Here is a 25892-nt window from a genome sequence, read left to right as displayed (position 1 = left end):
TTGACTGTTCCCGACACTTCTGTGCCAAGGCTTTGCTGAGGCAGCTGCTCGTGTGTTGCTGTTGCGCGCTCAAGGTCCTCGGTGGAGATTTGCACCACCAAGGGAGACTAGGTGGAGAAAGCAGTTTTCTTTGGAGTTGACGCACAAATATATCAAATGTTAACTGGCATCTGTGCGTTTGCTTAATCCAATAAATGTATGACTCCATGTGTAGCCAATCATTTGGAGATGCCAAATGCGCTTCATGCGCATACTGTATGTGGCTGACGGGTGATGTCCTCTGACTCATCATGTCATTTGGTAATGAAAATTAAGCGAACTTATATTAACAGGTGTAGGCCTAATATCAAGTTAGACACCTCTCAGAAAGCATTAGAGACTGTGATAAAAACATTTTTTTTGCATAAAGTTTCAATAAACGGTTTCCTACTAGGGCTAGGCCTACTTCCCAAACATCCCTTCACAACACCCAACACTACAATGAAATTATCAAATAATCCAATAATATTTTAAAACAAAGGATATTTGGAAGACATTCATGATCGTATTTGATATTATTGTTATTATTAGGTTATTTGCATCATTGACTAAGATATATTTTTGATAAATCAACAATAGCCAAACTAATTGTGGTAGGCTAAATGCCACAGTATAGTAGACCATCACACTTTCACTTGTTGTGAGTTACTTTTATCTGAACAGCGGACTCCCTGGCTATGAACCCTGCGCACTTAAATTTGTATATATTTTTTGTATTCGAGCGGCACAAAAGCATGATTGATAGATCAATGGCAAATCACAGAATCCTCTGTTCTTATTTGGCCAATCGTTGCGCATCCTGGGCGGGGATTGTAGCTCTGCTGGAGTGTTTTTTTTTCTTCCCTCTCGCAGACGGGAGAGAGAGAATCCCAAAAATGACATCCAGATTGCAGGGGAGCAGAGCAGAGAGTGAGTGAGAGAGAGACTGGGAGAGAGAAAGAACTCAACAACCCGTTCAGTTTCAGGGAGAAAACAGAGAATATCAGCCAGTGCATGTTTTATTTTACAGCTTCATACTTGGCATCTTGTGGAAAATTCCGACTTTAGAAATGTAGTTGGACACAAAGAAAACCTGAGAAGAATACATCAATGTGTTTTTGAAAACAAAAGCGTTAGCATAAACGTTTCCTGTTTCTTGACATCGTAGTAGAACGGAGAACCCCTTGGTTTGAACCCTGCGCTCATCTCCAGTTTTGTGAAGAACACTGTCTGCTGCAATCCAACCGTCAAGATGTGTGACCTGATGCCAGTTTCGAAACCTGCAGAAAAAATCGGCAAAATGAAAAAGTTGCGAAGAACTTTGTCAGAGAGCTTCAGTCGCATAGGTAAGTAGCCTACCCCTACTGTAGCGGTTATAGTTAACAATGCAAAGCCTATCGCAGTTAACGGTTATGGAAAACGGTGCTGTAGCCTAGGGAACTATTCTAATAATGTCCACTCCAACTAGTCGGGACGATAGCAGAATTTCACTATTACGAAAAGCTTTACACCAAAAAATACAGCGGTGGCATTCACACTGGTGGCAATCACTTTTACGACATTACGATTATGCATTATGGCAATAACTGTCATTGTGTTGCTGCAATTCAACACATTGTTACACTGTAACGTGAATGACATTAGAAAGAGTGCATTCTAAATACATGGCTATGATATTAGCTATGTGAATATTGTAAATGGGTAGTTCATGCTGAGTGTTATCATTACTGCCGTATAAAACATCAGGGATTTGTCGATGTGCTTATTGTACAACTGGAAGAAGCTTGCTATCCAAATGACCTGCGTGCGTAAACTCAGGCATCTAAGCAAGTACACACACTGCATCTCTCTCTCTCTCTCTCTCTCTCTCATCCCCGTGTTGGTCTATACGGTTTGGTGCATTAAAGGCTCACCAAATATCACTCCCTATGTAGATGACCTATATATATTCTCTCCCCACAAATTAACTGATCAGATACAACAAGAAGAGGGAACATTTACCAATATGGGTCGAATATGAGGCTGCATGAAAAAAGGTCGGCATTGACTTTGTCCATATTGGTCACTGTTGCTGCTGATATCTGCATCAGCCATCAACGTGGTGCAACGCACTATATAGGCATTGATTGATCACTCACTCTCTGTCTGTGTTTCACGGATGGTTTAACAAAGAGCATTACACCTTAGTTCGAGAAGTTAGGCTTCTTTTAACCAAGTCATAATGCTACGTCCTTACTATATACCAGTAGATATGATTATTTCCATACATGTCCTAATAATACGCTCACACTCAATGTCACATCATAGTTCAGCCTGGTCTCATAGACTAGACGTAACATAGTAAACGTAAATCCGTGACCCCCAGTTAGTACATTATGTTACCTTTGGTATGGTTAGATTAGACATATTGTTACTTAAGGCAAAAAAAACTAATGTAGGCTGGTTGGTCGGGTGGAAAGGTTGCGAGTTCGAATCTCATCATGGACAACTTTAGAATTTGAGCTAATTAGCAACTTTGCAGTTACTTACAATTTTTTAGCTACTTTTTTAGCTACCCTTCCCCTAACTCTAAAACTAACCTTAACCCTTTTAGTTACCCCTAATCTTAATCCTGTAACCTAACTCTGAAACTTAACCCTAACCTTAACCCCTAACCCAGCTATTTTTTTCCAGCTAGCTAACGTTAGCTACCTAGCCAGAATTTATAACATATCATATGTTTTGCTAATTTGTAACAATTTTATGTTTTCCAAATTCGTAATATATAATATAAATTGTAATTCATAACATATCATACGACATGGGTGATGGACATCCTCAAGTTAATACATATCATACGAAATGTAACATATCATGCTAAATGGAGTTGGGAATTTGATGTGAGACCCAGATTGTAGGCTATTTATCCTACCTTGCTATTCCAGGCTATGCTACCACCTTGCATGTCAATTGCCAACTGTGCTAAGGTCATGTACTGTAGGATCTACAAACTCACAACTCTATCCTTGTCTTTTAACTGTTACTGTGTATTTCCAGTACATCGCTATGACAATGTAGCCTTCTGACCTTAGCTGAGGTTAGCTGGGATGAGACTGTTGGCCTACTTCAGGGATCATCAACTAGATTCAGCTATGGGCTGATTTTTTACTTGAGGGTATGGTCAGGGGCCCGGAACATAATTACAAATAATTTGTAGACTGCAAATTTGTAACGTGTGCGTGCGCTGGGAGTCGGGAAGCAATTTCAGGGAGTGAATCGTTTAATAACGGAGAGGGAGCACACGTGACAGTACCCCCTCCGCGGCGTGTTCGGCTCCAGCAGCAGGACACCAACCACAGGGACGATCCCGGGGATCAGGAGCGGACCGGTCGCCTCCGCTGAGGTGCAGAAATCTGACAAACCGGCTGAGGCATGAGAGCCTGATGAGCGGGCTGAGACCTCCCCAGTTGCCTCGTAGAGGCACGGGAACCTGTTCACCCAGCTGAGGCATGGGAGCCTGTTGAGCCAGCTGAGGCATGGGAGCCTGTTGAGCCAGCTGAGGCATGGGAGCCTCTTGAGCCAGCTGAGGCATGGGAGCCTGTTGAGCCAGCTGAGGCATGGGAGCCTATCGATCCCGCTGAGGTATGGAAACCCGTCGAGCCAGCTAAGGCAGGGGAACCCGTCAAACCCGCCGAGGCATGGGAATCCGACAAACCGGCTGAGGCCTCCCAGGTAGCTCTGGTTCTGACACCCGGACCCGACATCACCTCCAACACATTTTTTTTTTAAATTAAACACTCCCTTATGCTTCCCTTTGGTGAGTCAATTTCATTATGCACTGATGCGTGTAACAATGGTGACAGGTGTGCAGCCTGGTGACCTGGAGGCCAGAGAGGGAGCACACGTGACAAAATTTACGATAACATAATCATTTCTAACCTTGCTTACATTTGCTCACGATCGCATACATTGTAAATCTCTGTATTATGCGTGGGAATACTTTGGAACCTATTTCCCAAATTAAAATCACTTGGAGCTGTCTTTTATGTCCAATAATAATAATAATAATAAAACGTATTATTTTATTATAAAAAATAAAATCCCCCGTGGGCCTCCAGTTGGGGAATGTCATGACATAATTTTCTGGAATTTTCCAAGCTGTTTAAAGGCACAGTCAACTTAGTGTATGTAGACTTCTGACCCACTGGAATTGTAATACAGTGAATTATAAGTGAAATAATCTGTCTGTAAACAGTTGTTGGAAAAATGACTTGTGTCATGCACAAAGTAGATGTACTAACCAACTTGCCAAAACTATACTTTGTTAACAAGACATTTGTGGATTTGTTGAAAAACTAGTTTTAATGACTCCAACCTAACTGTATGTAAAATTCCGACTTCAACTGTAAATGATATCACCTGCAGTTGAAGTTTTTCCAACAATTGTTTACAGACAGATTATTTCACTGTATCACAATTCCAGTGGGTCAGAAGTTTACATACACTAAGTTGACAGTGCCTTTAAACAGCTTGGACAATTCTAGAAAATGATGGCTAATTGGCTAATTGACATAATTTGAGTCAATTGGAGGTGTACCTGTGGATGTATTTCAAGGCCTACCTTCAAACTCTGTGCCTCTTTGCTTGACATCATGGGAAAATCAAAAGAAATCAGCCAAGACCTCCACAAGTCTGGTTCACCCTTGGGAGAAATTTCCAAATGCCTGAAGGTACCACGTTCATCTGTACAAACAATAGTACGCAAGTATAAACACCATGGGACCACGCAGCCGTCATACCGCTCACGAAGGAGAGGCGTTCTGTCTCCTAGAGATGAACGTACTTTGGTGCGAAAAGTGCAAATCAATCCCAGAACAACAGCAAAGGACCTTGTGAAGATGCTGGAGGAAACAAGTACAAAAGTATCTATATCCACAGTAAAACGAGTCCTATATTGACATAACCTGAAAGGCCGCTCAGCAAGGAAGAAGCCACTGGTCCAAAACCACCATAAAGAAGTCAGACGATGGTTTGCAACTGCACATGGGGACAAAGATCGTACTTTTTGGAGACATGTCCTCTGGTCTGATGAAACAAAAATAGAACTGTTTGGCCATAATGACCATCGTTATGTTTGGAGGGAAAAGGGGGCGGCTTGTAAGCCTAAGAACACCATCCCAACCGTGAAGCACGGGGGTGGCAGCATCATATTGTGGGGGTGCTTTGCTGCAGGAGGGACTGGTGCACTTCACAAAATAGATGGCATCATGAGGTAGGAAAATTATGTGGATATATTGAAGCAACTTCTCAAGACATCAGTCAGGAAGTTAAAGCTTGGTCGCAAATGGGTCTTCCAAATGGACAATGACCCCAAGCATTCTTCCAAAGTTGTAGAAAAATGGCTTAAGGACAAGTCAAGGTATTGGAGGGGCCATCACAAAGCCCTGACCTCAATCCTATAGAACATTTGTGGGCAGAACTGAAAAAGTGTGTGGGAGCAAGGAGGCCTACAAACCTGACTCAGTTACACCAGCTCTGTCATGAGGAATGGGCCAAAATTCACCCAACTTATTGTGGGAAGTTTGTGGAAGGCTACCCGAAACGTTTGACCCAAGTTAAACAATTTAAAGGCAATGCTAACCAATACTAATTGAGTGTAACGGCTTTCGTCTTCCTCCTCGTCTGAGGAGGAGAAGTTAGAAGGATCGGAGGACCAATGTGCAGCGTGGTAATTGTTCATCTTGTTTAATAAAAGTGAACACTCAAAATACAAAAACAACAAATGTGAAAAACCGAAACAGTTCTGTCTGGTGCAGACACACGAAGACTGAAGACAACCACCCACCAAACCCAACACAAAACAGGCTACCTAAATATGGTTCCCAATCAGGGACAACGATTGACAGCTGCCTCTGATTGAGAACCATATCAGGCCAAACACAGACATAGAAAAACATAGAAATACAAACATAGACTGCCCACCCCAACTCACGCCCTGACCATACTAAATAAAGACAAAACAAAGGAAATAAAGGTCAGAACGTGACATTGAGTGTATGTAAACTTCTTACCCACTGGGAATGTGATGAAAGAAAAAAAAGCTGAAATAAATCCTTCTCTCTACTATTCTGACATTTCACATGCTTAAAATAAAGTGGTGATCCTAACTGACCTAAGACAGGGAATTTTCTATTAGGATTAAATGTCAGGAATTGTGAAACTGAGTTCAAATGTATTTGGCTAAGGTGTATGTAAACTTCCGACTTCAACTGTATAGTATCTTATATTTATGTTCTTGAATACGAGTCCATGTTTAGTTCTGTTTTGGAAATGTTCAATATATCAGACTTGTATGTGAATGAGTGTTCGAACTAAATAACAATGCTACAGAGTCTTGTGTCTTGACTCCCATTTACTGTAATTGTAATGATCCTGCTGTGTTTTCTACTTTGAGGAAATTCTCCTCTCCTCTCTGTGTCTCTGTTCTCTGATGAGAAAGATGAAATTTCATGGCTCCGTGGCTAGATGACTCTGCCTCAAAACAACGCCATTGACATGAATAAGTCATTTTACATCAAGGCCAAACAAAATACTGTTACTCCCATCTCCCCCTGTCTCTTTGTGTCAGATTAGTTGTGATACCCTCCAATCGGATAATTATTGAGTTCATTATGAGAAATTTGTAATTAAAGAGATATTTATTAGGCTATGTTTCTGCTTAGCATTTTTCAGCACTCTTCCCAGGCAATGTGGATTGGTTTGTCTTTCACAGTTAAAAACAAAGCTAAAGATAAGATCTGGTGTGCACTGAATGTAACATACAGTACATCTAGCTGTCAAGGAGGAAACAATCACACCGGCAACACAGCATTGTTTACCTTCCTTTTCAAAAATACGAAGGATATTGCTGTCCAATGCAATCACTATGACTTCCTGTGATTATAGTTATAGTGGCGAGAGAAGACGAGAGCTCCTCAGTCACACCAATGGGCTGCTAGTGTTGTGTTGCTCTCTCCCTGCCACACCTGGGTTCAAATATTATTTGAAATCTTTCAAAATTACTTATAATGTTTGCTTAAGCCTGCCTAGAATGCCATTTGGGTGGGATGTGCACTTTTGGGACTATTCTATTGGTTCCGTTGTGCCAGGCAAGATCAATCAAGCACAGCTAAAGTATATTTAAAGATTTCAAATACTATTTGAAGTGAACCCAGGTGTGTTCCCAGCCATTCACTAGTCTACTAATGATGATGCAGTGTCTGAAAGGTCTGTCTAATAAAGCACAAACAAACTCTTCTTCTGAACGCTGCCAGTGTCGGATCATGTTGATTGACCATGGACTGACTGCCTGAGTGTCTGCCTTAATGAAGGAAGCATAATGAATCTATATCACATGAATAGGGAATCAGGACACAATTACAGGGCTGTGTGTGTGCGTACTGTGTGTGCGTGTGTGTGTGGGTTATGAGTGAGTGCACACTGGTTGTAGGCACTGTTTTTGTTCCCTGTTCAGAAGACGTCAATGTGAGCCTGATTTTCTTCTTCTCTCTATTTTCAGCTTTCAAGAAAGAGGACAGTGGCTTTGATGAGGTGAGTTCAAAACCAGTGAAACAGCTGGTGAAATGATTTGCCCATTTTTCAGTGCAATACAACAATATTTGTATCATGGATTGAATTCATAGACAGACAATACTGTGGTGGATCTGTATGCAGTTCAGTAGTTTATTTCTATGATCGGTCATTAGATAGGGTTTGTAATGTATTCATGTGTACTGCATCAGGGCTGTCCTATCATCTCAGTAGTCCTAGTCCTCTGGGCCAGTGTTTGTCACAAGGAAGCCAACCAGACACATTATTCTGTGGACAGAGAAACTAACATCAGAATGATGAAAGTATTAGAGAATGTTTTCCCAATGTATAACAATGCTGCATGCGTGTGTGTGCGTGTGCGTGAGGGTGTTTGCATGCGCGCGTGTGTTGATGAGGAAGCCGATAAGGCCGTAGACACTAGGATGTAAATGTTAAATGCGTTGGCAGGGAAATTCTGCTTGCTTGCTCTTTTGAGTTGAAGTAACATCGATTTTTTTTTCTTCCCCCAAGCCCTCAATGTGGTGCTTTAGATTAGTATCTAAAGAGATGTTCTTGGTGAAAGATAAGGCTTAACTCCTGTGGTCTCTAAGCCTTTCCCTTTTCCAGTTGGAAATTCAAGTACACAAGGTGTAGAGAGACTGAGGAGACAGCAGCCAGTGTGAATGTTTGCTGATCTTGCTTTGGTTAATGATAGCCTTATCTGTTTAGCTTATGAAGGCTGTGATGGTACAGACAAACCAGGGATGGCATTAACTAACTGAACAGCTCTGCAAATGGAGGCTGAAACTAATGCCGTGCATACACTACGCAATTTTGCCATGAATTCCCCACGTATTTTGCCATCCCAGACAAATTTTCATGATCGGGGTGAAACCCTATGAACTTGGGCTAGGATCAATGCGTCGGGACTCACATAGTTTGAGTGGGTCAAGGACTCACCTACGATGGCTGTTCCGTTCTCCAGATCCCTGTCGGATGTCCCGAAAAATTTTCGGACACATTTTGGATGTGCATCTTGTAGTATGAGCAGTGCTACAACGCGATTGGGCAAGGACTGCTGCCAATAGCCAATGAGCACTCAACATGTGAGACCAAAACAATGATGGCAAAGAGGAAAGTAACAACTACATGCATCGTGTGGACCGAGGTGATGGAGGACAGATTGGTGAAGCTGTGGAGAGAACCTGGCTGCCTTCAATGTGCAAGTTCGTTTTAAGTGCCCCAGATGAGCGCAGTTTGCTCATTCCATTGGTCTTTAACTTCTCTAGGGTATGTGGGACGCTAGCGTCTCACCTCGTCAACAGCCAGTGAAACTGCAGGGCGCCAAATTCAAAACAACAGAAATCCCATAATTTAAATTCCTCAAACATACAAGTATTTTACACCATTTTAAAGATACACTTGTTGTAAATCCAGCCACAGTGTCCGATTTCAAAAAGGTTTTACGACGAAAGCACACCAAACGATTATGTTAGGTCAGAGCCAAGTCACAGAAAAAGACAGCCATTTTTCCAGCCAAAGAGAGGAGTAACAAAAAGCAGAAATAGAGATAAAATTAATCACTAACCTTTGATGATCTTCATCAGATGACACTCATAGGACTTCATGTTACACAATACATGTATGTTTTGTTCGGTAAAGGTCATATTTATATCCAGAATTCTGAGTTTAGGTGGGACGCTACTGTCTCACTTGGCCAAAAGTCAGAGAAAATGCAGAGCGCCAAATTCAAATAAATTACTATAAAAATCAAACTTTCATTAAATCACACATGAAGATACCAAATTAAAGCTACACTGGTTGTGAATCCAGCCAACATGTCAGAATTCAAATAGGCTTTTCGGTGAAAGCAAACGATGCTATTATCTGAGGATAGCACCATAGTAAACAAAGAAAGAAGCATATTTCAACCCTGTAGGCGCGACACAAAACGCAGAAATAAAAATATAATTCATGCCTTACCTTTGACGAGCTTCTGTTGTTGGCACTCCAATATATCCCATAAACATCACAAATGGTCCTTTTGTTCGATGAATTCCGTCGATATATATACAAAATGTCCATTTATTTGGCGCGTTTGATCCAGAAAAACACCGGTTCCAACTTGTGAAACATTACTACAAAATATCTCAAAGGTTACCTGTAAACTTTGCCAAAACATTTCAAACTACTTTTGTAATACAACTTTAGGTATTTTTTTACGTAAATAATCGATAAAGTTGAAGACGGGATGATCTGTGTTCAATACAGGATTAAAACAAACTGTAGCTAGCTTTCTGGTCACGCGCCTCTAACAAACAGGACACTTTGAGTGACCCTCGTTCAAGATGGCCGTACTTCTTCATTACACAAAGGAATAACCTCAACCAATTTCTAAAGACTGTTGACATCCAGTGGAAGCGGTAGGAACTGCAAGAAGGTCCCTTAGAAATCTGGATTCCCAATGAAAATCCATTGAAAAGACAGTGACCTAAAAAAAAAGAAAATTTGTCCTCGGGGTTTCGCCTGCTAAATAAGTTCTGTGATACTCACAGACATGATTCAAACAGTTTTAGAAACTTCAGAGTGTTTTAATACTATGCATATCTCATCTTCTGGGGATGAGTAGCTGGCAGTTTAATTTGGGAATGCTTTTCATCCAAAATTCCGAATGCTGCCCCCTACCCTAGAGAAGTTAAGTGAAATATCCACCCACTCGGGGCACCGGGCCATGCAAAACAAACTCCACCATTATTACATCTGCGTCCTACCATGACAGAAACCAAAAATATTATTTCATATTATTGTTATTATATTATATTAACCTGTCTAGCCCCAGCGTTCCGCTAGCGGAACTCCTCCCACATTCCACTGAAAAGGCAGAGCGCGAAATTCAAAAAATATTTTTTTGAAATATTTAACTTTCACACATTAACAAGTCCAATACAGCAAATGAAAGATACACATCTTGTGAATCCAGTCAACATGTCCGATTTTTTAAATGTTTTACAGCGAAAACAGCACGTATATTTATGTTAGCTTACCACCAAATACAAAGAAGGACAGACATTTTTCACAGCACAGGTAGCATGCACAAAGCCAACCTAACTAACCAAGAACCAACCAAACTAACCAAGAAACAACTTCATCAGATGACAGTCTTATAACATGTTACACAATAAATCTATGTTTTGTTCGAAAAATGTGCATATTTGAGTTATAAATCAGTTTTACATTGCAGCTACCATCACAGCTACCGTCAAAAATAGCACCGAAGCAGCCAGAGCAATTATAGAGACCAACGTGGAATAACTAAATACTCATCATAAAACATTTCTTAAAAATACACAGCGTACAGCAAATGAAAGACACAGATCTTGTGAATCCAGACAATATTTCAGATGTTCTAAGTGTTTTACAGCGAAAACACAATATAGCGTTATATTAGCTTAGCACAATAGCAAACATCACAACAGCATTGATTCAAGCCAAACATAGCGATGACGTATAAACCACCAAAATATATTAATTTTTTCACTAACCTTCTCAGAATTCTTCAGATGACAGTCCTATAACATCATATTACACAATGCATATAGAGTTTGTTCGAAAATGTGCATATTTAGCGGCACAAATCGTGGTTATACAATGTGATTAGTTATGTTAGTTATATTATCAAAACTTCAAGCAATCTGTCCGGCGCCATCTTGGAGAGGCACCTAATCTAATCGAAAACTATTCATAAACTTGACTAAAAAATACAAGTTGGACAGCAAATGAAAGATAAATTAGTTCTTAATGCAATCGCTGTGTTAGATTTTTAAAATTAACATTACTGCGCAATACAGCGTGCGCTAAAGCGAGACCGCACCATAATTCATGGCGGAAATATTATTTGACATTTGTCAACATAAGTACGAATTAACAGCATAAAGACTGCTTACTATTAGCTGAGCTTCCATCAGAATCTTGGGCAAGGTGTCCTTTCTCCAGAACAATCGTCTCTGGGTTGAAAGATGTCCTCTTGTCCGGTCGAAATAGCTGCTAATGTTAGCCACCAACTGGAGAGGTGTCCAACTCGTGAATGCGCATGACAAAGAAATCCCAGAAAATCGCAATAAACTGCTATAAACTGCTATAAGTCGGTTTAAATTAACTACCTTATGATGTCTTTAACACCTATAACGAATAAAAACATGACCGGAGATATAGAACTACTAAAACGAAAGCGTTTGCAGGACGCCATTGTGATGTCTTCATGCGTCAGGCGCACCGTTGAAAAGGACGGTACTTCCGTTCCACGGTCTTATAAAGGGCCCCAGATTGCGCAATCCACTCCATTCAAATTCTCCCCGCTTACTGACATCTAGAGGAAGACGTATGCAGTGCATGTAGCCCGATGGCTTACATGGGGACTTATAAACTGGCCTCAGAACAGGGACCTCGATTTCTGAAATCTCACTCCCTGACAGGAAATGTGCTGCAGAATGAGTTCTGTTTCACTCAGAGAAATAATTCAAACGGTTTTAGAAACTAGAGAGTGTTTTCTATCCAATAGTAATAATAATATGCATATTGTACGAGCAAGAATTGAGTACGAGGCCGTTTAAATTGGGAACGATTTTCCCGCAAAGTGTAAATAGCGCCCCCTATCATCAACAGGTTTTAAGACCATATTCTGCGCCTCCGGATTAAAAAAAGAAAATCTGCACATAATAATGTGCACACTTACAAAGCAGCTGACTGTTTGCGTGTCAGCATTTTTTCCCTACGACAACCGAGAAATGCAGAGCAGGATCAACTAGGGAATCATTGTGTAATGTGAGCAGCCACGTCCTGGGGTTGAGGATGGAAGGAAGGAAAGATTTGGGACAAGGAAATCATAAAATGTGACCACGTCCAAGTTGTTAAGATTTTAGAAGTTGTGTAGTGTATGCCCAGCATAACTGATTCACACTAGGTGCGAAGAGCCATGATTAGCTGTTTTTCTACCTCTGTTAAATCTCTGGGGATGTCCCCTCCTCCCATGTCCCTGTATTCTTGCCTAGCCCTACACAGATTATAAGAGTGATGGGCAATTACTCCCTGCTGCTCTCTCTCTCTCTCTCTCTCTCTCTCTCTCTCTCTCTCTCTCTCTCTCTCTCTCTCTCTCTCTCTCTCTCTCTCTCTCTCTCTCTCTCTCTCTCTCTCTCTCTCTGTCTCCCTTTCTCTCTCTCGCTGTCTCTCTCCGTCTCTCTCTGTGTTCCTCTGTCCTTCTCTTTCCTCTCACTCTCCTTCTTTCTGAGGTCCAAGCCACGGGTCGGCATCTCTCTGAGGACTTTACATAACACTAGCCTGGACTGGTGCTCACTGCCCTCTGTGTCTCTCTCTGTGTCTCTCTGTGTCTCTCTGTGTCTGTGTCTCTCTCTCTCTCTCTCTCTCTCTCTCTCTCTCTCTCTCTCTCTCTCCTCTCTCTCTCTCTCTCTCTCTCTCTCTCTCTCTCTCTCTCTCTCTCTCTCTCTCTCTCTCTCTCTCTCTCTCTCTCTCTCTCTCTCTCTCTCTCTCTCTCTCTCTCTCTCTCTCTCTCTCTCTATGTCTCTCTCTCTCCTTGCTTTTGTATAGAGAAGCAGAACTCTAACCTATCTCTGACCACTGGCGGACTTACCATTAGGCAGAAGAGGCAATTGCCTCAGGCCTCACATCATCAATGGACCTCATGAGCTGGGCATACATTTTTAAATAATATTCTAATAATTTCTACCCCCCCATGCTCCGCTCAAGGCAATAAATGAATCCCCATCATAATCTGTGTTTAAGATAGAGATATCCACCGATGTCGGCGGAAGGTGGCAGAGCTACAGCAGTGTTTGTCAAATTAGGAACTCGTTACCGGGGCGAAAAATTAATGGAAGTGAATAGGGCATTTCCACGTCAGAGGTATATAGGTTTTGTCATGTATGAATATGTTATTCAATTTGTTTCTATAGGCTAATAGCAGTAAGGCCAAATTCAATATTTCATCAAATAATATTTTTGTAACCTAACATTCTAAATCAAATATCTAAATCATCCTTGGTATGAGCATCTTAAAACTATTCATATGTTACCTTAGTAGTAGTCTCACGTTGCCATACCTCCAAAATCGTATCGCTGTGTGGAGAATTTTGTATTGCAAAAAACGTTTGAATGGTCCTCTGGCTCCCAGGGGCAATATTTTGATTGGATGTTACTTTTCAAGAACCCTTGCCCACATGCCCGTTGGTGCCAGGTGTTATGTTTGGCAAAGTTTTCTGACTGGATAGCACACATTTTGCAGAGAGTTGGTCCGTATGCTAGTTTGCAACATTGCAGAAAATGGAAGAAAACCTGTGAGGGAAACCATTTGGTCAGAAGTGTGCGCAATACACAATCCAAATACATCGACATATATTGATGGAGATTTTAATCAGCGATTTCCTGGCCATCTTCACCATGCACGGTTGCACCTACAACACTAATTTAGTGAGCACTATTGGAGCTCCCCCCAAGCAAGGCATTTGATTGATTTGACGTGTAGCGAGGCGTCACTGATTTACATCTGGTCTCCACCCCATTTTGCTATTTAGGGAATACTGATTCTCAACCCAGCCTTTTGTCCTCGGACTCTAGGGGGATATAATACACCTTTCCTTAGTAAAAAGGCAGGTGCTGCTGATAAAACTGCCATCGTCATCTAAGCAGAGGACATGTACAGTATGTGTAGCCCATTTATCTGATGCTGTCTGGCATGTCATACTTTGTTTTGGCCAGACAGCATCAGATACATGGGCTACCTATAGTAAGACAGAGGGGTGCTGTTTCGCTAGCTCGGATGCTTTCGCCGGTGAGATAGTTTCAGCCTCTATTGAATTGAAGGAAGGTTGGTGGGTGCACAGTGCACTGTTCAGATGCTGGAATTATTTTTGGATGAACGTGTGAAGGTAACCTACTTTTGAAGTGATTATTTGACAATCAGATAAAAACATGACTGGTTGTGTTCATTGCACATTAAAAAGTAATACAGACTGGCCTCTGACTGAGGCCTCCAAATCACCAAGCCCACCCCTGCTCTTGACTGAGCTCTTTCTCTATCTCTCTCAATTCAATTCTATTTAAGGAATTTATTGGCATGGAAAACATATGTTTACATTGCCAAAGCAAGTGAGCTAGATAATAAGCAAAAGTTTAAAAAAATAATAATAACAATTTACAGTAAACATTACACTCACAAAAGTTCCAAAAGAATAAAGACATTACAAATGTCATGTTATGTGCAAAAAGCACAAAAGGGAAAATAAATACACATAAATATGGGTTGTATTTACAATGGTGTTTGTTCTTCACTGGTTGCCCTTGTGGCAACAGCTTGCAAATCTTGCTGCTGTGATGGCACACTGTGGTATTTCACCCAAAAGATATGGGAGTTTATCAAAATTGGGTTTGTTTTCTAATTCTTTGTGGATCTGAGTAATCTGAGGGAAATATGTGTCTCTAATATGGTCATACATTTGGCAGTAGGTTAGGAAGTGCAGCTCAGTTTCCACCTCATTTTGTGGGCAGTGTGCACATAGCCTGTCTTCTCTTGAGAGCCCGGTCTGCCTACGGCTGCCTTTCTCAATAATAGCAAGGCTATGCTTACTGAGTCTGTACATAGTTAAAGCTTTCCTTAGGTTTGGGTCAGTCACAATGGTTAGGTATTTTGCTACTCTGTACTCTCTGTTTAGGGCCAAATAGCATTCTAGTTTGCTCTGTTTTTTGTTAATTCTTTCCAATGTGTCAAGTAATTATCTTTTTGTTTTCTCATGATTTGATTGGGTCTAATTGTGCTGCTGTCCTGGGGCTCTGTGGGGTCTGTTTGTGAGAGAGCCCCAAGACCAGCTTGCTTAGGGGACTCTTCTCCAAGTTCATCTCTCTGTAGGTGATGGCTTTGTTATGGAAGGTTTGGAAATCGCTTCTTTTTCGGCAGTTGTAGAATTTAATGGCTCTTTTCTGGATTTTGATAATTATCGGGTAGCGGCCTAAATTCTGCTCTGCATGCATTATTTGGTCTCTCTCTCTTTATCTCACTCTCTCTCCCTCTTTCTCTTTCCCAATTTCCCTCTTTCTCTCTCTTTCTCTCTCATTCTCTCCCTCTCTCCCCCCCTCTCACTCTCTCCTTCTCTTGTAACCTGCAGTCTCAGTTCTGTGGTTGCACTGAGGAAGTCATTATGCTCATTTTAAGACTTTGTCATCACAGGGGCTTTGCACAAGTCATTATTTATGTTGGCACTGGAGTCTAGCTGTATATAAAATGTCTGTAAATAAAATCTAAGTTATTTAACCTTGGCATTAGTTATGTTTCCTGTGATTACGCTGATTAACATAGATTAGATATATCTCCACCACCAGTCCATTTTATGCTACTGGGACTTTTGTGGTGAAATAATGTGAACCGGACCGTTCCAAGAAGCAGTTGCCCTGGGAAATAGCCCGGACCATTGACCATAAATGGTCTCTACCGCCAGGGAAACATTTTAAAGAATTTAGGAAAGAAAAATAACTATTTCCTGTGCAGCACCAGGGTGTCTCTGAGTGAGCAGTAAGGAGAGGAATTAGCCGGCGTGTTTGTGTCTTAAAGAAGGGCCCATTGTTTGCTACATTGTTCAGCTGATGCCCATTCATCATGGGCAGAACACCACGAGTCTGATTAAAATGTACCCAGAGTAGCTAGCCTACTACACTGCCTGAAGAATTATCAACAGTACCCTGTTAGTTTGTCTTGATATTAAATTGTTGCTCCAAGGTAATGTGACTGTATCTGGCACAGAAAGAGATGTCATCTGGTCATAACTCCCAGAGAAAGAAACCAGTCATCCACAGCAGTCTTTATCACCCTCTCTCCTCTTCTCTCTGTCCCTCTCTACTCTTCTCTCTCACTCTCTGCCCTCCCTGATTCCTTCTCTCTTATATCTCTCTCTGTCTCTGTCTTTCTCTCTCTCCCTGCCACTCAATCTCTCTTTTCATCTCCCTACCTCTCTCTCTCTCTCTCTCTTTCTCCTTGCTCCCCTCTCCTAGTGGAAACACAGGCGCTGTGCTGTGTGGCCTGGCTGAATGTTAAATAACACTGCTGTGGGTTTGACTGTTCTATTACAGAAGGCTGTTAGAGAACTCTGGGATGCTGAAATACACACACACACACACACACACACACACACACACACACACACACACACACACACACACACACACACACACACACACACACACACACACACACACACACACACACACACACACACACACACACACACACACACACACACACTGGAATGCTGAAATGGCCTCTACTTAAGAGGAAGTCTCAGGAGGCATCATGTTGAGCCATTAGAATGGGCGGATTGTGTGTGTGTGTGTGTGTGTGTGTGTGTGTGTGTGTGTGTGTGTGTGTGTGTGTGTGTGTGTGTGTGTGTGTGTGTGTGTGTGTGTGTGTGTGTGTGTGTGTGTGTGCTAGCACGCACACATCCTCAGCTGCTGCCCCATGGACTCAATCCAATTTTAGTTAACATGTAAACCGAGTTCCATGAGTGTCGCTTTGTCTTCACTTCACACATTGTATGCACACAGAGAAATTTAAATGTGTAGCAATGCAAACAATAACTTCAGTATAATGACAATTGCTAAATATTGTTAGATTAAGGCCAAGGTCTTCAATTATTTCTGGCTATTAATAATTATTTTCTCCTTCCTTGTTTTCTCTTTCTCTCTCTCTCTCTTTCTCTCTCTCTCTCTCTCTCTCTGTCTCTGTCGCACGAGAACTTCATTATCTATTCTCAGCAGAATTGGAGTCTGGCACATTGAATAATTGCATGTGTTTGGTGTCAGGATCAGAAATTAATGCAATAAACGTCTTCATCTATCACATTAAAGACTCCAGCGATATTAGTGGAGGAGCCATTAAGACTGAACCGGATGGAAAATCTGTCATTTATTTCACAGGAATCAAATCACCTTTTGGTCCTTGGGAGTTATCTGAAGGTTTATAATGGGAGGAACAGTGCTCTCCTGTCATCATTGTCATCTGTGTCATCATCTTTTATGTCATCACTAGCAGTCAGTCACTTCTTGAATAGCAGTATGGTATAGGCTGGAGCCATTCCCCAGGTCTTAGAATGTTAGCGTGCCAAGGGCGGAGGGAGAGAAATGTCGAGAAGAGAGATGCCTGGAATAGTGAGTTTTTCCTCCGTCAGGGGATGTAGGGATGGTTGGGTCACAGTTAAGCCCCAGTGAGGGACTGCTAGGTGGGGTAGATGGGGGAGAGAGGATGGGGAGGGAAGGAGAGAGAGAGGTGCTGTCACGTATTCTGCCATGGTGATCCTTGGGGACGGACACAGCCCAGCAGAATACCCAGATAGACCATGGATTTATCTCTCTCTCGCACTCTCTCTTACTCTCTCCATCTCTCGCTTGCTGACTCCTCAGAACTCCAGTTCTTTACCAAGACTTTAGCCTTGCTTTCTATCTCAGAGCACAAATGTTTGTTGTTAGAAACTGGTTGGAAAGGCCTCCCGGGTGGCGCAGTGGTCTAAGGCACTGCATCGCAGTGCTAGCTGTGCCACCAGAGACTCTGGGTTTGAGCCCACGCTCTGTCGCAGCCGGCCGCGACCGGGAGGTCCATGGGGCGACGCACAATTGGCATAGCTTCGTCCGGGTTAGGGAGGGTTTGGCCGGTAGGGATATCCTTGTCTCATCGCGCACTAGCGACTCCTGTGGCGGGCCGTGCACGTTGACCAGGTCGCTAGGTGTACGGTGTTTCCTCCGACACATTGGTGCGGCTGGCTTCCGGGTTGGAGGCGCGCTGTGTTAAGAAGCCGTGCGGCTTGGTTGGGTTGTGTTTCGGAGGACGCATGGCTCTCGAGCTTTGTCTCTCCCGAGCCTGTACTGGAGTTGTAGCGATGAGACAAGACAGTAACTACTAACAATTGGATACCACGAAAAAGGGGGTAAAAAAAAAAGAAGAAACTGGTTGGAATTATGCTGGTGGTTAAGAGAGGAGAGGAGGAGGGGCAGCTGGAACATTGTGGATGTATATTATATTTTTCCTGAGTGACATAGCCACAGAGGTGTGACAGTTTGAATAGCTTGTATTGGATGTCTGTCTCACACCATTAATTAAGTTTGAAATGCTGTCAGAACCTGATGACATTGTCATATTGCGTCTCGACCGGCATACATCCAGCTGTTTTCCCACGAGCACGCACATCTGTCTCTAAGCCAAGGTCAGTGGTGATTGTTATTCACTTAAAGCACTTCCCATTGAGAATTCAAAATGCTTAGAAAACGCAAGCTACAAACACCCCCATTGATTTTTGGTTAAACTCTTCGTTGTTCAAAGTTAAATTAAAACAGCGTATTTTGATGACTTTGAAAAATCCAATCAATGTTCTACATTGATACCATGTGGGCGCGGTAGCGTTGATTAGAGGGATTGACTCACTGGTTCCTGCTTTGAGGTCCCATTGACTTTCATGTTCTATAATGTTGTTCAAGTAAATCTCCACATGAATTCAATAACTGTTGAGCTACATAGGGGTGGAAAGGAAAAGTAAAGGCCATATCTCTGTGAGGAAGTCAGGAGGAAAGATGAAAAAGAACAAGTAAGGGCCGTAGAGGCTAAGGAAGAGAGGAGAAGAGGAGAGTACCAGGAGACCAGTGGTGGCCTGCGGTGTGAAACACCATGGTGTTGATTACAACCTTCCTTCACCCTAACATTGATAACGCACGCGCACACGCACACTGATAACACACACAGGTGCCGCCCATGGCTTATCGATTCACCTAGCGGTGCACTCGCCAATGTCACTCTTCCTGCCCCTGGATGTGTCTCAAGATTACCGTCCTCCCCATCCCCAAGCCCCAGGGTTCCCATCCCCCACATCTCCTAGATAAGGGACAAGGTCCAAGGTCATCGGGAATCTAGATAACGTCCCTTTCCCGGTTTGCATCACCGTGGTCAACAACGTATGGCGAACACTCTTTAATGTTATCGTCAAGGACTCAAATAAAATAATCAAAGATGACATATATTGTCTTTCAGGGTCATAGTCGGGATCAGAAACATCACACCTTTTGTTGTTCTGAGAGGCCTTGCTGAGGTGATGTTTCACTGCAGTCAGTGCAGTAGTTGATATCATATACTATAACTCTACTGGGAAATTGTGGATCCTGTCACTGACAGATTCATATCCACCATTCATCTATAAGTAGGACTGTAACCCCTATAACTTAAGCTGCAGATTAGAACAGGTAGGATCCATATGCTTTTAAATAGAGTGAAACCAAACCTGTGAGTTCTTACAATGTGAACAGAGGACGACTGACGTCTCACTCATTTCTATGGTCGCTGTAGTTCCCGGGAGGAGAGACATGATTCCCAGAGGTTTCTTCCCGTTCTGTGCCGCATGTTGAATATTCCGACCGGAATCATCAGGCTTTAATCATGGCAGGATTTCATTTCACACTTTTCGCTCACTGTGCTGCTAACCTTCCTCTCTGTAAGCTGCTTAGCCATACTATCAGACAGCGAATATTATTAAATAAAGTTTTAAGCTGTGGTAGGAAGGGAACGATAAGGAAGGAATCTAAATGAGATTACGTTAGAGTAGGTCAGAGGAATAGTTTCTGAAACCAGAACCTACTCTCTCTGAGACACTAGCTAGAAAATCCTCTTCTCAATTTCTTTCAGGGCTGAGACATTTTAGGGGGCATTTTGTAGGTCTGGAGTATCCCTCTCTGTGAGCCAGGGTAGATGTTTTCTGGAGGGTATAGTTCACCAACTGTCCTGTTGCACTGCAGAGGAGCTCAAGGGTCTCTTCATTGTATACAGATATTCAAGTGTGTGATTGTGTGTGTGTGTGTGTGTGTGTGTGTGTGTGTGTGTGTGTGTGTGTGTGTGTGTGTGTGTGTGTGTGTGTGTGTGTGTGTGTGTGTGTGTGTGTGTGTGTGTGTGTGTGTGTTTTCCTAGACAGGCAAGCTTTCGATGCTAGGTTACTTTAGGTTGTCTGTTTGTTGAGCAGGTTAGGGATTTACACTTTGAGTCTGGTCCTCCAGAAATGCAGCAGATGTTGAGTTGACTTCACTCAGACAATAAGCAGATCCTACTCATATACACAAACTGGGAATGTTGCCCCTAATTGCTCTCTTTCTCTTCCACTCCATTCCTCTCTGCATTCTCTCTCTCTCTCTCTCTCTCTCTCTCTCTCTCTCTCTCTCTCTCTCTCTCTCTCTCTCTCTCTCTCTCTCTCTCTCTCTCTCTTTCTCTCTCTCTCTCTATCTCTTTCTCCCTCTCTCTCTCTCTCTCTCTCTCTCTCTCTCTCTGTCTCTCACTCCATTCCCCTCTTTCTACATTCTTTCTCTCTCTCTCTGTCTGTCTCTGTGGGTGGTCTCCTGGCTGGTTTGTGGATCTCCTCTGGTCTGATTAGGATGGCTAGATTATGCCACAAACAGTTGTGGTGTCAGCTCCCCAAATGTTTCTATTGGCTACATCACCAGGACTACTGTACACAACAAGTTCCATATGTACAGTCGTGGCCAAAAGTTTTGAGAATGACAAAAATAAAACATTTTTCAAAGTTTGCTGCTTCAGTGTCTTTAGATATTTTTGTCAGGTGTTACTATGGAATACTGAAGTATAAGTACAAGCATTTCATAAGTGTCAAAGGCTTTTATTGACAATTACATGAAGTTGATGCAAAGAGTCAATATTTGTAGTGTTCACCCTTCTTTTTCAAGACCTCTGCAATCCGTCCTGGCATGCTGTCAATTAACTTCTGGGCCACATCCTGACTGATGGCAGCCCATTCTTGCATAATCAATGCTTGGAGTTTGTCAGAATTTGTGGGTTTTTGTTTGTCCACCCACCTCTTGAGGATTGACCACAAGTTCTCAATGGGATTAAGGTCTGGGGAGTTTCCTGGCCATGGACCCAAAATATTGATGTTTTGTTCCCCGAGCCACTTAGTTATCACTTTTGCCTTATGGCAAGGTGCTCCATCATGCTGGAAAAGGCATTGTTCGTCACCAAACTTTTCCTGGATGGTTGGGAGTCAGTCCTCAGCAGTCCACCCAGTCCTCGGCAGTCCAATCCCTGTACCCTTTGCAGAATATCAGTCTGTCCCTGATGTTTTTCCTGGAGAGAAGTGGCTTCTTCTTGACACCAGGCTTCCTTCTTGACACCAGGCCATCCTCCAAAAATATTCGCCTCACTGTGCATGCAGATGCACTCACACCTGCCTGCTGCCATTTGTGGCAGGGCTGAAATGCAGTGGAAATGTTTTGGGGGGATTCTGTTGATTTGCATGGCAAAGAGGGACTTTGCAATTAATTGCAATTCATCTGATCACTCTTCATAACATTCTGGTGTATATGCAAATTGCCATCATACAAACTGAGGCAACAGACTTTGTGAAAATTCATATTTGTGTCATTCTCAAAACTTTTGGCCACGACTGTACGTCTTCGGTCACAATACTGTCACATAGAAATACATTTACTTCTCTCTGAGTAATCAATTGTTCTTTCTTGTTCTACTTTAGGCCTATTTTTCTCTAAAATGTATCCATCATTGAAATTAATGTGGAATTGCTGAGAGTCTGTGAAAATAGACTGCCACCACCGTGTTCCTATCAGGTGACTGGAAGGGACTACAGATCAGGTGTATGTAGGTTAATGTAAGCGTCAGTGTCCTACTTCTGTCTGTTTTTGATCAAACCAATGACTGTGGAACAAACCAAAAGGTATCGCTCACATCTCTGCTGTCAGTATAGCCTGCTCACTCCATATAATATGTATCTTTAGTGTACTGTGCATGAAATTTACAGTAGGTAGTTTATGCTGTATTTTTTGTCTCTAAGGCGTTTAGCCCACATGTGAAACAGCTAGCCAGGCAGTTCCACTAGGCGGTGTGTTTCTATGTTCACTCTTTGCAGTGAGGGAAAAGGCTTCTGGGCCTGCCTGCCTCCCTGTCCGCCCAGCTCATGTTTTGTAGCAACGCGTTTGAAAATCACTTCAAGATGTCCTACGCTAGCACTCATTTGACCTCAGAAGTCTCTGTGTTTTGTTCTCTCGCTCTTTTTTCCCTCCTTCTTCCTGAGGTAGTAGAGTAAGATATTGACAGATACCCTTGAACACCCCTCTATCCTCCTCTCTCCAGAGCGGCCCAGGAGGGAAGCTGGGAGGAACCGACTTCCTTCTGCCAACGCTACATCACTCCTGCTCCACCCCCTCACAGGGCACACTAGGGTGGGGAGAAATATAGAGCCAACATCATTACTCATTTCTCCTTGTTAGGGCAGTGTGTGTGTGTGTGTGTGTGTGCGTGTGCGTGTGCGTGTGCGTGTGCGTGTGCCTACATGCTTGTGTGCATCCTCTGCTGTTAACCCATTAACTCAATCCAATTCCTGTTAAGATTAAAGTAGAGTTCTCTCTTCTAAACTCATTAACTTCTCATGATCAGTGTACATTTTCCTAGAAGATACTTTGATGCAGCCGTAAGCCTGAATGACTGGTGACGATGGCTTGACTTTTCAGCAGCAGCAGCCATGTTTCTGTGCTTCTGTCACGGCCAGCTAATCTGGGGGTGTTAGCCTGCAGGGGTTAGGTCAGCTATTTCTCAATCTCAGGATGATGGCTCAACTGAAAGCGTTGGCTTCAAAACTCTGACAGGCGGTCAGCTATTTATCACTCTCCCCTGGTTAATCTAAGAAGCGTTAGCTGCAAGGTACTCTGTTTTTTTCTCAATCTAAGATTAGTGCTAATCTGAGAAAATTAGCGGTCTCCGTTTTTAGCCATCACTCATATTTGGCTGTAAATTCCTCCAGCTAGATGTTATAATCTTGGAACTCCATTATACAGGATTAGTACATAGTTGAATGATGCTATGGCCAGCTTAGTTTGTGTGAGTAGGAATCCATACAAAATTAGACTGGTCCAAGATCAGTTTGTGCTGTCTTGCCAACTCAAGCATAGGAGTTGCCAAAACATCACTAACAGATCTGCGACCAGGCTAATACTGTATGAGATGGTTGTGGATGTATGAGTCCTGCCAGTGTGAAGCTCCTGAGTGTCAGTCCTGGTGTTCAATCCCACCATCTCCTGTCTCATCGTGAATAACGTTGGTATAATCCAACTGTCGTTAACCCAGCCATTCGTTAGCGAATTAACGTTCCCTCAATGGCCCGGGAGGATACCTAATGGATTAAATATTGCTGAGATATTAAAATGCAAATGTGGCATGAACAGTATGACCAGTCTCCCCGTTGTTAGGCGAGCTTCCGTCCCGTTGTTAGGGGCGTCGTGTGGCGATGATGACTGGCGGATGTGATGTCACATCGATCATGTTGACGGCTGTTGGAGCGCTCCCATATGTTTCAGGGCTTAGACTAGGTTAGTGCTGCGCAGGGAGGAAAAGGCAATGAACCGTTATTGGGAGCTGGAAAGAGCTGACCGGTAGCTAAAATCCGTCCCAAATGGCACTCTGTTCCCTACATAGTGCACTACTTTTGACCAGAGCCCTATGTAGTATAATAGTGCACTTCATAGGGATTAGATGCTGTGGGGGGAAATAAGGCATAAGGAGGGTAATGGTATGGAAGACAACCATGCTTCAGTCTGGTTATTATGTTCTGGGTTCAGCAGATAAAGCAATAAGGGCTAGTATAAATATAACACACTTTCAGAATATTCATTTAAACTGATTACATTCTACATTTAGTTAGCGAAAGAAGCTCGGCCTCTCTTGTTTTGTCTCACATTTTCTCTTACATACTGAGAGTTCAAAACAATTTGGAAAAAGTGTCAAATGTCAAGGTAAATATTGTGTTTAATGATCAGCCCTTTTGAAAGGAGAAGGTTAGGGGAAAAACACAATGATCTCTGTTGACCTTTGGAAAGGGGGAAATATCACCTTTCATCTCCGAGCGAATAAGCACTCTTTCTTCTCTCAATTTAGACAGCTCTGCTATTTGGAGGCTCATTATGAGAGGAAGAGTGTGTGTGTGTGTGTGTGTGTGTGTGTGTGTGTGTGTGTGTGTGTGTGTGTGTGTGTGTGTGTGTGTGTGTGTGTGTGTGTGTGTGTGTGTGTGTGTGTGTGTGTGGTGTGTGCAAGCCAGTCTGTTCACTCTACAGAGTCCAGAGAGGCCCATAGAGTCTTGCTCTGACATTTTTGGGAGGTCAGGAAGGGAAGTGGGATGTGGGAGTACTGTGGCAGGTGAGAAAATGAGAGAGACAGAGAGAGACAGAGAGAGAGAGAGAGAGAGAGAGAGAGAGAGAGAGAGAGAGAGAGAGAGAGAGAGAGAGAGAGAGAGAGAGAGAGAGAGAGAGAGAGAGAATGTAGAAAGAGGGGAATGGAGTGAGAGAGAGAGAGAGAGAGAGAGACAGATAGAGAGAGAGAGAGAGAGAGAGAGAGAGAGAATGTAGAAAGAGGGGAATGGAGTGAGAGAGAGAGAGAGACATGGATGTAGGGAAGGATGAGGAAGAGGGAGAAGGAAGGAGGGTGAGAGATAAGGAGTGAAGGAGAGGGATGGAGAGAAAAAAAATGAGAAGGAGTGTGTGAGAGTGGAGGAATAGTGTGAAATAGTAATAGTGGTTAAGGGAGAGGGAGAGGGGTATAGACAGTGAATCTCAAACCAGCCCCTTGCCCCGAAACTCTGAAGGTGACTTCTAGGGCTGGGAATTGCCAGGGATCTAACGATACAATGTTATCACGATACTTACACTCTTAGAAAAAAGGGTTCCAAAAGGGTTCTGCAGCTGTCCCCATAAGATAACCCTTTTTGGTTCCAGGTGTAACTATTTTGGACTCCACCCTCTTTGGAAAGGGTTCAACCTGGAACCAAAAGGGGTTCTTCAAAGGGTTCTCCTAAGAACCATTTTTGGTTCTAGATACAGTGCCTTCAGAAAGTATTCACACCCCTTGACTTGTTCAACATTTTGTTGTGTTACAGCTGAATTTAAAATGGATGAAATTGAGATTTGTTGGTCACTGGCCTACACACAATACCCCATAATGTCAAAGTGGAATGATGTTTATTGAACGTTTTACAAATTAATAAAACATGTTTTGAGTTAATACGTATTCAACCCCTTTGCTATGGCAAGCCTAAATAAGTTCAGGAGTAAAAATTTGCTTAACAAGTCACATAATAAGTTGCATGGATCCTGACTGGTTGCAGTGATGCAGGATGCTCTTGATGGTGCAGCTGTAGAACTTTTTTGGATCTGAGGACCCATGCCAAATCTTTTCAGTCTCCTGAGGGAGAATAGGCTTTGTCGTGCCCTCTTCACAACTGTTTTAG

The 25892-nt window shown here is 42.7% G+C and overlaps 1 protein-coding gene across 1 annotated transcript in view; it reads left to right on the top strand.

The window, feature by feature from the left end:
- Positions 1–914: 914 nt before the first annotated feature.
- Positions 915–25892, top strand: part of cdk14 (cyclin-dependent kinase 14) — a 214839-nt gene continuing 189861 nt past the window's right edge. Inside the window, exons 1-2 of the mRNA XM_038993233.1 lie at positions 915–1364; positions 7556–7587. Of these exons, the coding sequence (XP_038849161.1) occupies positions 1271–1364; positions 7556–7587 (126 nt within the window). The 5' untranslated portion in view covers positions 915–1270. The remainder of the gene's footprint in view (positions 1365–7555; positions 7588–25892) is intronic.

The sequence above is a fragment of the Salvelinus namaycush genome, chromosome 5 (genome assembly GCF_016432855.1).
Source record: "Salvelinus namaycush isolate Seneca chromosome 5, SaNama_1.0, whole genome shotgun sequence".
In the NCBI taxonomy this organism is placed as follows: Eukaryota; Metazoa; Chordata; class Actinopteri; order Salmoniformes; family Salmonidae; genus Salvelinus; species Salvelinus namaycush.
This window is presented reverse-complemented; position numbering and strand designations above follow the sequence as displayed.